Here is a 12,710-nt window from a genome sequence, read left to right as displayed (position 1 = left end):
AAAATGTTAATTAAATTAGTAAATATGCGTCGCTACTTAAAAACACCGTTACCATCCCTTAAAATTATTGAACAGAAAAAAAAAAAAATGTCAGACCCCCCCAACAACAACCAAACCACGTTTAGTGGCGGCGACCCCCCTGCCGACAATAATTATACCGACAATAATAATGAACAGACTAATATTAATGATATGCAAAAAATTATTGCTGTTGAACTGAAGGAGAAAGAAAGTTCTCATTCCAGAGGACCTCATTCTCATGAAGCTCATCACATCAAACCCTCGACAAAAATCCAAAAAAATAATGAAAAACCAGACTCCCATAAAAAAATTGAAACTATCCACAAAAAGCTTGAATCGAATGATAAGCATAACGCTTCTTCAAACCACGAAACCCCCGTTGAAACCCCTATTGTGAATGTTGGTCCAACCTTGAACCCTACCTTTGACTCCTCACCAGATGGTGGTGATGTTGAAATTGACGCAACACCATCACGTGACATGGATGTTCTCATGCCGGATGCAAATCCATTTGGTGATAATTCTGAAGCCTGGGAATACATCTTAAAACTTAAGGATGTATTTCTGGTTGAATTGTCTATTGTTAAAGAAGACTTGAGTATTACAATTGAAGATTGGGAAATAAAATTTCAAAATCTTGAACTTAAAAACAATGAGTTAGCTAAACAACTCATTGCTTTGACCGAAAAGCTTAAAGCTTCAGAAGGACAAGTGAATTCTCTTCGCTCAGAACTTGATGTTTTGAGAAACAATCAGGTTCACACAGAAGTTAAACATGTAATGTTTGAAAACTCAAAAAGGAAGTTAAAGATAATAAGGATCATTGCGATAAAGTGAAACATAAAGCTGATGAAATAGCTAAGATGACTCTTCAAGATTTGTCTCAAGAAAAAGCAAGAAACAAAAGAATTATCGACACTGAAATCAAGGAATTCAAAGAAATGACCAACAATCTTGAGAAAAGAGTTGATAATATGGAATACAAAGTTGGAACTATTTCAACTAAGGCTGATTTAACTACCAAAAAGAACTTAGCTACGCAAAAAAGGAAATCAAGAGCGCGGTAAGAAAAGTCGACACTTTGCCTTTTGCTTTGACCCCTAAAACCCCAAATGGAACAACTCCAAAGTTGAAAGACATTATGAAGGCTCAAAAACAACACCGTGAAACTAAAGTTGATGAAGACAAACCCACTTTTAGAGTGTGCATAAGAATTCCAGATACCATGAAAAGAGTTAATATCCCTGCGATTGGAAAGAAAATTGATGCGGTTGCACAAAAGCCGGTGGCTCAGGAAATAGGCTATACTGTCAAAGGGCATTTATATGTTCAACTTAATGACAAAGATTTTGCTGATAAAGCTGCAGAATGGATCCCCAAAGTTGACCCTACTTATTCAGTGCTTGACACAGATTCTTGGTACAAGGCTGTACTTCAGGAAATACCTAATACGGCATCGATTGAAGACTTGAAAGAAACTCTCTACAATTTTAATGATTACCATATTGTTTTGAATACCGAACCCAAAATCATTAGCAGAAACCAATTTACCCAAACAGCATTGGTTTCATTCAGAAATGCCCAAGACTATGCAAAGTGTGCTGATAATCTTATTATCCAGTACACAAAAGTTAAAGTTAGACCTTTTATTAGCAGGAAAAAACTCCTGAAGAACTCCAAGCTATGCGTAATAAGATACGATTATTGAAAAATGAATCAGACAAAAAGGATAATGAGGCCCATCCTGTTTCCACTGACGACTCACAAGATGAACCGATGAAAGAAACAAATATTGAAGAACTAGATGAATCCAATGAGGAAGAAAACGAAAACAATTCTAATACATCCAATGAATTATAAAGTATTCCAACTCAATTGTCATAAATCGAAATCTATTACTGAAACTATCTTAGATAAAAAAAGAACCTGATATCTTGTTATTACAAGAACCTTACTTTAACAACTATGGGCCCATTAAACATAAAGATTGGATCCCAATCTTTACAGAAACTGGAAAAGAAAAAAATAAATGCAGAGCAATTACTTATATTAGGTCTAACTCTGACTTACGAGCATTAACTACTAAAATTGAAAAGTTTACAAATCGAGATATGGTTACCATTTTGGTTAAAGACATTACAATTGTCAATGTCTATAATCAACCGAAACCATCCAAGAAATACCCTGAGCCACCGGTTTTTGAGTTTCTCAAACGGGAGATCAAGGAACAATACTCAAAGATTGTCATTGCAGGTGATTATAACTTACATCACAAGGAATGGGAGTCAAGGGCAGGTCCGAATACGGAAGCAGATGAAGTTGTTGAGTGGCTACATGAAAATGATATGATGTTAATTACTCCAAGAAATCAAAAAACATACAACAATAGAACCAATATTGATTTGGTTTATGGCTCAGTGGACTTACTTCATAGAATTTCATTTAGTGGAGTGGATGAAAATACACTAAGTGATCACTCAATTGTGGAGTGGGACATCTATATGTCTCAGAGTAAAAACGGGGATGAAGTTTTTACTTCGGTGAAGAGATTGAATATTAAGAATGCAGATTGGGAAAAGTTTGACAAGGAGCTTTCTTCTGCCATTAAAGATTTTAATGTGCATAACAAAACTCTAAAATCAACTGACCAAATTGATGACCAAGCTAAAGTTCTTGAGGAGGTTGTAAAAAGAGCAATGGCAAAGTCGATGAAGGAAGTTAAGGTGATGAAAAAGTCCAAACGTTATTGGAATCAAGAATTAAGGGAGAAGTTAGAAAAAGCGCTAGAAGCTAAAAGGGAAGCCCGTCAAAGGCAACCTTCTTTGGCTTTGAAACGACAAAATTGAAGAGGCGAAAAAAGCTAGAAAAATTTTTGACCACAGTTTGCGTGAAGCAAGTACTGAGCAATGGAATAAATATTTGTCTAGTTTAGAAGGAAATGACATTTGGAAGATTTTGAAGTATATTAATCCAAAAAGCAATGATACCATTATACCACAAATTAGAAAAGAAGATGGAACTCTCACTACTACTGTTGACGAAAAAAGACATGAAATATGGAAGGCACTTCTACCTGAAATTGATCATGGTCTTGATAGAGAGTTTGAAATTGATGACGATTCTCGATGGCCAAAATTAGAGTTTGATGAAGTTGACTCTGCATTGGCTGATACCCCAAATGATAAAGCTCCAGGAGACGATGGAATTACTGGCAAAGTTTTAAAGATGGCATGGCTGAATAAAGACTTTAAGGAAAGGTTTTCAAGCTTCTCCAAGCTTGTGTGAAGTTTGGATACCACCCAAAAGTCTGGAGACATGGCATTATTGTTGTTATACCTAAACCTAAGAAACCTGACTATTCAAAGCCAAGAGCATACCGACCAATTTCCTTACTTAAGATTCCATCTAAAGTACTGGAAAAAATTATACAAAAAAGAATGACCAAGCTTACAACACACTTACTTCCACCAGAGCAATATGGGGAAGACAAGGTTATTGTGCTACTGATGCTGTTTTGGAACTTGTCCAAAGAATTGTAACTAGTAAGGAAAAATTTCAGCTATGCTCATTGATATTCAAGGAGCTTTTGATAATGTTAACAGAAATATATTGGCACACACAATGGAGGATATGAAACTACCCAAAGCACTTATAAACTGGACGTACCAATTTGTAAGTGAAAGAGAAGCTAGTATGCTCATGGACCGAAGAAAAGGATCAGTACAAAAAATTAGTACTGGAATTCCGCAAGGCTCACCTATTTCACCACTACTTTTTTGATATATTCCACACCAATGTATCATGCCATTAAAGAATGGGGTGGAACTCCTTTTGGCTTTATTGATGATGTGACTATTACCGTTGAAGGTAAAATTGAAGAAAATACCAAAAGCTTAAGCAACATATTAGAAAAATGTTGTAATTGGGCTAAATCAAGAATGACCAAAATTGATTTGGGTGACAAATTGGGTTTTATTCATTTTACAAAAAATGTGAAACCTAAAGATGAGAAAGTGCAACTTACTTTACCTAATGGAGAACTTCGTGAACCCCAGAAGGAAGTTAAATTGCTTGGAATTACTTTGAACAATCTGCTTGATTTTAAATCTCATATTTTGAATAAAATCAATAAAGCAAGAAAAGCTGTTGGTGCTATTTGGCATCTTGGTGGCGTGCAAAAAGGTATGCGAGGGTCTGCAGTCAGATCACTGTATATTGCTTGCGTGAGACCAATTGTCGAATATGGCTTAGAAATTTGGCATCACAAAATTTTGAAAGGAGAAATCCACAAGTTGGAAGTAATGCAGAATATGGCTTTAAGAAGAATTGTTGGTGCTTATCGCACAACTCCTATTGCGGTACTACAAAAGGAAGCTGGTATTATGCCATATAGTATTAGGCTAAAATTTATGGTGGCACGAAAAGCTATTCGTTTACACCTAAATATTAGCAAAACTAATCCTATTAATGGTCATTTGTTAACATTGATTGAGAAATCTCCAATTGCAAAGCTAACCACGCTTTACATGTTGGCGAAAGATGATAGAGACTATATGATTAAAATAGATGAAAACGAAAATGCAAGAGGGTTGAACCTCTTACACTGAAACAACAACAAAATCAGACGATTGGAATTTTGAAAAAACAAGCAATGGAAGAATGGCAAGAAATGTATTGGAACAGCAGTAAGGATCTGTGGTATCATAATATCACAGTGGAGTCGAAATGTACTGATAATCTTTCCAAAATGGTTACGGGAGTGATCATGAAGAAAGATAGTCGAAGGATCTTGAGTAATATTACTCAATTTCGCACAGGCCATGGCAACTTTGGCGCATGGTTTAAAAAGTTTGGAATTGAAAAGGATAGTTACAACTGCAAATGTGGAGAGCTGGAAACAGTTCATCACATTTTAGTTGAGTGTCCTTTGCTTGAAGAGGAAAGAAAAGGACTGAAACGGATATCTCCAGAGATGGACATGTCGACTCTCTTAAACAGTTTAACTGGCTTACAAGAGATTGTAAGCTTTATCTCTGCTTGGAGGGATTAAGAAATACAATTACAGCGTTGATGAAGACAAGTGGAGATAGGTTGGGAAGGTTTGGTTATTTTAACCCCCTGTTCCTCGTAAGCTGGCATCAGGACTTATTTTCGGGCTGTTGGAGATGCAATGTTGAAGCCAAAATTAAAAGTTTATTATCAAAATGAAAAAATATATAGTATGGACAAGAAGGATAGCGCAGATGCTGATGTTATATAATTCTATAACCCTTGAATAAAAACAAACAAACAAACATATTGAACAGAAAAGGGGAAAGGGCTGGATGGTGTAAAGGATAACACGTTCGCTCGAAAGCGGAAGATACTGGGTTCGATTCCCAGAATACCCCCTTTTCCTGAGGATGTGTACGGGAGTATACACCTAGACTGAAAACCATAGGCTACCCTGGTTACAGGAATGCCGACTCTTCCGTACAGTCTAAATAGCCTACAGGTGATTGCGGGCCGTATCTCTGACGGAAGAGATTAAGAAATACATGGGCGTCCGTGAAGATAAGTGGAAATGGGTTGGGAAGGTTTTGGGACCGACAGACTGGTTCTCCCTGTTCCTCGTAAGCTGGCATCAGGGCCCATCATCCGGGCTACCGGAGACGCACAGAACAGAAACCACCCGTACTAAAAAGGTACAAATGAAAACCGGCAAGTCACATAGTCAGACAATAAAAGGATAGCGCAGATGCTGATGTTATATAGTTCTATAACCCTTGAATAAAAACAAACAAACAAACAAACATTGAACAGAAAGAAGGATAGCGCAGATGCTGATGTTATATAATTCTATAACCCTTGAATAAAAACAAACAAACAAACAAACAATTATTGAACAGAAAGGGGAAAGGGCTGGATGATGTAAAGGGTAACACGTTCGCTTGATAGCGGAAGATACTGGGTTTGATTCCCAGAATACCCCCTTTTCCTGAGGATGTGTACGGGAGTATACACCTAGACTGAAAACCATAGGCTACCCTGGTTACAGCAATGCCGACTCTTCCGTACAGTCTAAATAGCCTACAGGTGATTGCGGGCCGTATCTCTGATGGAAGAGCTTAAGAAATACATGGGCGTCTGTGAAGATAAGTGGAAATAAACCAAACAATATTGAACAGAAACATGCTGAAACTGTTATTTTTTTTAATCTCTTTAATCTCTTTAATTTGTAAAATTTTAGTAGATTAATTTCAAATAAAACCTTTTGTTTCTTTTAATGGAAATCAGGTATTGTTTGAGAAATGAAAAAATAATTACAAGTTTAAGATTCCTGTAAGTTTTTTATGTTAAAGTTTTGGATAAATATATTTAAATTGCTTTTTTATCTGAGCTTTGGTATTTTCAATAAATAATATGGAGTTTGTATAATTTTTCAACTAATTCAGTCAGCCAAAATCTTAATTCTGATAATGTTAAGCCTGACACCAACACACCAGCCTTGTTGGATCTAATTAACCAAAGTATAAATAAAGAGAATTTCCCTAACTTTCAAAAACGTTTTTTTCTTTTTAAAATTTATTTTTTTTAAAAAAAATAAATCTCACACGAATATCATCCATAGAGATGTATCTACCATAATTTCAATTGCATTATCTAAACAATCAATAAACATCTTTATTCCCAAAAGGTACGGAGGGTATATCACTGCAACTTACTTGATTTAAAATCTAACGATAAAAATGTTTTTAGGTAATCATTGCATTTCTTTTTGTTTTCCGCTTTTTTTTTCATCTTTCAAACTTAACATCTAAGTCTTTACTAGACGAAGTCCATATCTTTGTAATTGCAAACTAGTATCCAAGTTGATTTAATATGTCACAACCCATATTATTTTGACAAGCAATTAAATGCACCATTGAATCAAGTCTCAAGTTTTGAAATTACAGGGAATTGGCTTTTACGTCGTTGAAACAAGATGATTGCCGATAATAGATCTACAAAAACTCCATTTGTATGGGCTACAAAAGCTTCTACCTCATGTGTTTTATTTTTGTTCTACATTAAAAATTAAATTGGTTTAATACTCATATGAAGACGTTGTTGGATTAGAAGAAAGATACAATTAAATTTAAAGTGGTTTACAGCTGAACATGATTCTCATAGTGGGAGAGAAAGTCAATTGGATATTGAGATAGTGTCAGCAATGGGTTTACTCTGAGGTTTACTGGTATGATGTCAGCATAAAAACTAAACAGGGCTCTACTGGAGTACTGTCTGCAAAGGAAATATTTAGGGCTCTACTGAAATGCTGTCCGAATCGAAATTATGGGTACTATATTAAAGTGCTGATAGCTGAAATTACTCATGAATGCTGGAACTTCAAATTCATTTCTCAGCATCAATACAACTTAAACCATTTTTAGCTAACAAACCTATATCTAATTTTTTACTTAATTTTTTTTGTAAATCTGTCTTGAGCTCATGACATCTTTAATATTTTAGATATTTAGTATTAATTATTAAGTTTTTATTATTTATTTGAGTAGTTCGATGATAAAATTCTACATTGTATATATTACTTTATTTTTAAAAAGAAAACGAGATGACTTTAGTTTTGAGAAAGGGATTAATATAGAAAACCGGCTTGTTTGTAAAGGTAAAAGGTTAGGAAAACTGTTAAATATTATTTGTATTTAAAAGACATTACCCGAAGACCCGTGCTTGGATATTCAGTTAAGTATACTTTACCCCGTTAACTGTTAAGAACATTTGGTACTGGACTTAAATATTCTTAATGACTATGTATATACCGGAATGATTTAATGTACCATAGTAGTAATTTGTTAGGTCCTATACTCTTAGGCCCCCCATAGTTTAATTTACAACAGAAATATAGGGTCAACTAAAGCCCCCGTTGTAAATAAATGGAAAATTTCAAAAGTTTATAATTTTGGAAATTGGATCTTAAAAGTTTAGCAAAGTACTGCAATGAGTTCCTAGAGCTTTAGAGAGTCTAAAAAAGTAATAAAAAATGGGGGTTAGATTTTGAGCAAAAATGCGAAATTGACCAAGGCTATAGCCTTGGACATTTTGTCAAAAATGGCTTCGGATAGCTTCCGAAGATTTTTTCGGTAAAACTTAATATCTCGGGTGGACTTTAAAATATTATTTTTATATTTGGGAAGATGCAAGGATTCTATTGAGATACTAAAGACCCGGACCCGAAGCCTAATAAGAAAAGTCGGGTCTGGGTCATTTACAACAGGTTGTAAATTGGGCATCGTAATTAAAAAAAGATTTACAATGTAAATTAGAATGAAAATTAGAACAGGTTATAATTTGGGGGCAGAGGGACATCTTTAGGTGTGAATCCTTGAGTTTTGATGTGAATTTTGATTCCCCCATTTTTTGGGTCTTATATCTCCACTTTTTCTGAACAAACATATATCAAAAATTAATTCCATTGTAGCTCATATCCTAAACATTAAAACTATTTATTTTAATTTACTAATTACTTATTTCAAAAGATGAAATTGCTTCTTTAATATACTTATTGTTTGGTGTTTCTTGTTTGCATCAACCATTTCAAGGGTGATGTTGTGTGCAATTAACTTAAAATACTTTGTAAAATAAATTGTTTGTCACGTGACTTTAAAAGTCTTTCTGAATATATACTACCTATCCATTTTTATTTTCAAGCGTTAGTGGTTTAGCGGTAAAATTCGTCGTTGCCATCGACGAGCCCCCGGTTCGACTCCGGGCTGACGCATAATTTTTTTTAGTTGTAATTTTTTTAATTTTTCAATAGAAGTTGGATTGACTGTGAATTTTGATGTTTGTTAGTTGAGTATCCAAACATAATTACTATGGTAGTGCTACTGCAATGTTGAAACTTTTTTTTTCAGTACATTAAAAGATGATTTAAAGTTCATTAGTTAAACGTATTACTTCAAACTCCCTAAAACTCAAATCAGTTTCTTTCTAAGTAAATGCGCAAAGGCATTTTTATTAGTGTGCAAGAATCAAATTTCGATATTCTTAAATAAAAGGTTAATATTTGAAAATTCTCAACAGCTTAGATCTTATTTTACTTTTTAAATGAAATATTTGTTTAATTTAACAATAAGCTTTACTTGGCATTAGGTTAAAAGATAGACTTTTGCAGAAAAGAAATGAAATTTTGAAAGAAGTTAATGATTAGACACTGGTTATTCGTTTTATGGTTTTCTTAAAAAAAAAAAAAAGAAAATATCTTCTTTATACTTTTCTTTCAGTTATTGAATTTGGTTTGTTTTCATTATTTACTATGACAAGCAAGAGAATTTAAAATCAAACATTTTAATTTCAATTACTTGTCTATTAATGTATAAAAATTGCAGGAGTTGGTTTAAAAAAATATACCCTCAGATTGTCATGAATAGTTGAAATGTAAACATAATGACCACTATGACGATTTACATCACGGAGATATATTGTATTGAATACTTCTGGTTGACAAACCTCAGAAATAATTTTTTTTTTTTTTTTTTTTTGGCTTGGTAACGTTTTCAAACGACCATGGTCATGACAATAAATAAACCGATATTAGAATAGTAAAGTCGCAGCACTAAAAGCTTAAGCCTAGTATTAATCACAGTTGGTTCGTAGCAAGCCACGTTTTCAAATCTTTATTTGCTTCATGCGTAGACCGATAGAGGCGGGATTCGGTAGAATCCAGTCGTTGTAAGAATTCAGATGCATCTCGAGTAGTTTTTGCAGTAGCAAGATCCGCGATTTCTGCTGCACGATTTTTAAAAGATTCAATGAGAACACTGGCAAGTTCTGGAGCGTCCATAAGTGTAAGCCACTGCTCGGCAAGACGGAAAAATACCGGTGATAGTAATCGCAGGTCAACACTGGACGGATCTGATTTAAGAGCATTGAGTACTCGAGCAGCAAACTCCTTTGTGGGTAGTGGTGTGACAAATGGAGTTGTAGAATCAGGAGCGATTGGTGTTTGGGCTAAAATGCGAAGCAACCATACTGGCAAGTCTACAGTTGCATCTTTTTTCATTTCGGTACCGGGTGCACCTACCAAGTACCCAAGGTTAGGAACTGTCACGTTGAACTTGCATGGGAGAGTTTGCTGGTCTTTTGCAATGTCGTCTAGATCGTAGTACATGGTTGCCTTATTTGTGGTAATGGTGGTAATGTTTGGAGGTTGGATTATTTTTTATTTATTTGTTTACTTTTTTTATTATTTTTTTTTTTTTCTGTCCATCCACTCACCACCATCAATAATCACCATGGCTTCTTCTTCTTCTTCGGCCTCAATTTTAGATCCCCCCACAGAACAGGACCTCGAGGATGCGTACCGTGCAGTCCCGGCATCTGCCCGCACAGGAACAATCGACAAACCTACTGGCTCATTTGACCCTCGGATTCCTGATATTCTTCCGCATGAACAAGTTTTCCAAATCCAAGTCGGCGAGCGTCTTTTCAAGCTATCTGGAGCTTCGCTTTCATCAGACGCGCCGTCATACTTCACAACTTACTTTCTAAAACATCGTGATGTCCCAGCCCATTCTGCACCAACATTATACATTGACCGATCGCCACGGGTTTTTGAACTTATTGTTTCCCATTTGCAAGGATACTATGTTGTTCCGGAGTCCGACGTTGAATTCGTGTATCTGCTTTTGGATGCAAATTACTTCCACCTTCCTCGATTAACTCGGCAGCTTGCAACAGCAGAGATTTTTGTACGTATTGGGTCGAAAGGGTTCCGTATCTCGCGCAATATCTTTTCGGGTCCTGGAGATTCTCCAAACTTTTTCTCGCTCGGGTTTTCCACATTTTTTGGGAGCGAGATTTCCCCTCCCTCAAAGACCTTTAAGCGGCCACCTCCAGTGGCTCCACCTACGGTTCCACATCGCTCCGGAGATTTATTTCGCGACTTGTTAGTTGTTCTTCAAGGATCCCAGTTGAAAATTCGAGACGACGATCACCGCGCTCGTCTTCTTTCCGAGTGCAGGTATTACCGATTTCTGGGTCTTGAACAGCGCCTGGTTGCTCATGCTATTCGTACCAACCGGGTCCGTCAAACAACCGAAATTGTTATTGGACTACCTGATGTGCGCCCAAAAACTGCCAAATTCAAGGAAGTTGCCCGGGCTTTAATTCCGCGGAGTAGCATGGAGCTTATTAATAACACGCCAACTTTACTTGCCAAATTACAAGAAACAGTCGACCTCAAGGCACCACCACTACCAAAGATTTATACCATATTTTATCGCAGACCATATATTGATTCCGAGGATCGAGAACTTGTAGTGCAAGTCAAAGGCACTGACTGCGAGTTCAAGGAAATAGCTGGACTGTTCAAAACACAAGGTCAATGGGAAGTTGTATTTTATGATGCAGCAGCACGGCAAATGGCTGCTCTTGTCCAAGCTGCCGTAACTGCAGCCAACGCGCCTCTAGATGAGGACGGTATTGCCATAAAACAAGAAGATGGTGCACCAGCACTGACACCAGATGTCGGTGCACCACTGAGTGACCAAGTAACGGTTCCACGGGCACCGCGTGGTGGATACTACGTTTGTGCAGACAATGCCAGCATTTTACTTAACGGAAAGCTTGTGGATCCAGTTGATCCCGACAGCTCTTCAAGAAAACGGCCAAGAACGGATTCCGGCGGCGAAGAAAGTAATAGTAATATTCCTTCTGGCTCTATCCAAATGCTTCTGAGCCGGTCACAATGGCGAATCATACATGTCCAAAACCTTGTAATGTTGGAACTGTTGCGTGCCGAGGGTCACTGCGGCCAACGATTTATTAACACGACCCGAGACTTTATTTAGAATTTTTTTTTTCTTTTCATTCCTTCATTTTTTTTTGTTTAATTTACATTCAAATTAAATTTACTCAAAAAGCTTGTTTTTGATAACCATCTTTTTCTTTTTGCGTAAAATGTATTCGTCGCGGAACCCAGGTTTTTGTCCGCGTCCGTTGGAACATGGTTCTGGGGGAGGATTGATATCCTCGTCAAGCTCTAAAGGTTCGTGTACAACAGTGCCGACCCGCCAATACTTATGATTAGTATCGAAAAACCGAGTCCAGCCGGTCACAGTTTCCTGAGCCAATGTCGGATCAAGTCCACGCATATCGTGAGTGTATTCAGCAGGATTAGAAAAACACCCAGTCACAAATGCACGAGCAGCATCACGGCCAGCAAACCCATGGTATGGACCTCCAGGACCATAAGTTTCCGGGCTTCCAGATACATCAAAGACTGTTCCGTTTAAAGCAATCAGGATCTTATATGGGCTATTTGCCACAGCAGCTTCGTGAATAGCTTCGCCATCGTAAAGCGCCAGCTCTGCATCAGAAAACTCTGGCAGAGGACGAAATATTGTTCTTGAAACATGTGCAAGATACCTCTGGTTAGTCCATTTCGTAGACTCACCCCATAAAGGTGTACCAGTCACTAGCAATGACACGGCAAAGTTGAGGATGATTAGACCAAATAATGCCTTGAAAAGCGGGAGAAATGCAAAGTCATGTTCGTAGTCGACCACGGTAGCTTCATCACGCACAAGAGCCGGGCGTTCATTTGGTTCCTGGCCTGTTTTTCTGCGCCTGATTTCAGCTGGAGTTGTATAAGGCATGATATAGTTGAATAATAATATTTGACAATTTGATAATTTGACAATTAGAAA

At 36.7% G+C, this 12,710-nt stretch overlaps 5 protein-coding genes across 5 annotated transcripts; 3 read left to right on the top strand and 2 right to left on the bottom strand.

Annotated features, from left to right (window-relative positions):
• Positions 1–87: 87 nt before the first annotated feature.
• SAPINGB_P004417 (uncharacterized protein) lies at positions 88–3,306 on the top strand (the record flags this gene model as incomplete). Its single annotated transcript, XM_031999132.1, has 4 exons — positions 88–803; positions 1,057–1,657; positions 1,935–2,791; positions 3,027–3,306. 4 exons carry the CDS (start codon positions 88–90, stop codon positions 3,304–3,306), a joined length of 2,454 nt encoding a protein of 817 aa, XP_031855023.1.
• A 509-nt stretch (positions 3,307–3,815) lies between these two features.
• Positions 3,816–4,628, top strand: SAPINGB_P004416 (uncharacterized protein; the record flags this gene model as incomplete). Its single annotated transcript, XM_031999131.1, has 1 exon — positions 3,816–4,628. The coding sequence occupies one exon, from the start codon at positions 3,816–3,818 to the stop codon at positions 4,626–4,628; it is 813 nt and encodes a 270-aa protein (XP_031855022.1).
• Positions 4,629–9,640: 5,012 nt separating this feature from the next.
• On the bottom strand, positions 9,641–10,171 carry SAPINGB_P004415 (uncharacterized protein; the record flags this gene model as incomplete). Its single annotated transcript, XM_031999130.1, has 1 exon — positions 9,641–10,171. The coding sequence occupies one exon, from the start codon at positions 10,169–10,171 to the stop codon at positions 9,641–9,643; it is 531 nt and encodes a 176-aa protein (XP_031855021.1).
• A 124-nt stretch (positions 10,172–10,295) lies between these two features.
• Positions 10,296–11,852, top strand: SAPINGB_P004414 (uncharacterized protein; the record flags this gene model as incomplete). Its single annotated transcript, XM_031999129.1, has 1 exon — positions 10,296–11,852. The coding sequence occupies one exon, from the start codon at positions 10,296–10,298 to the stop codon at positions 11,850–11,852; it is 1,557 nt and encodes a 518-aa protein (XP_031855020.1).
• Positions 11,853–11,912: 60 nt separating this feature from the next.
• Positions 11,913–12,659, bottom strand: SAPINGB_P004413 (uncharacterized protein; the record flags this gene model as incomplete). The annotated part of the gene is made up of 1 exon (XM_031999128.1): positions 11,913–12,659. The coding sequence occupies one exon, from the start codon at positions 12,657–12,659 to the stop codon at positions 11,913–11,915; it is 747 nt and encodes a 248-aa protein (XP_031855019.1).
• Between the last annotated feature and the right edge of the window lie 51 nt (positions 12,660–12,710).

This window comes from Magnusiomyces paraingens, assembly GCF_902498895.1.
Source record: "Magnusiomyces paraingens strain CBS 517.90 genome assembly, contig: contig3, whole genome shotgun sequence".
NCBI classification, from domain to species: Eukaryota; Fungi; Ascomycota; class Dipodascomycetes; order Dipodascales; family Dipodascaceae; genus Magnusiomyces; species Magnusiomyces paraingens.
This window is presented reverse-complemented; position numbering and strand designations above follow the sequence as displayed.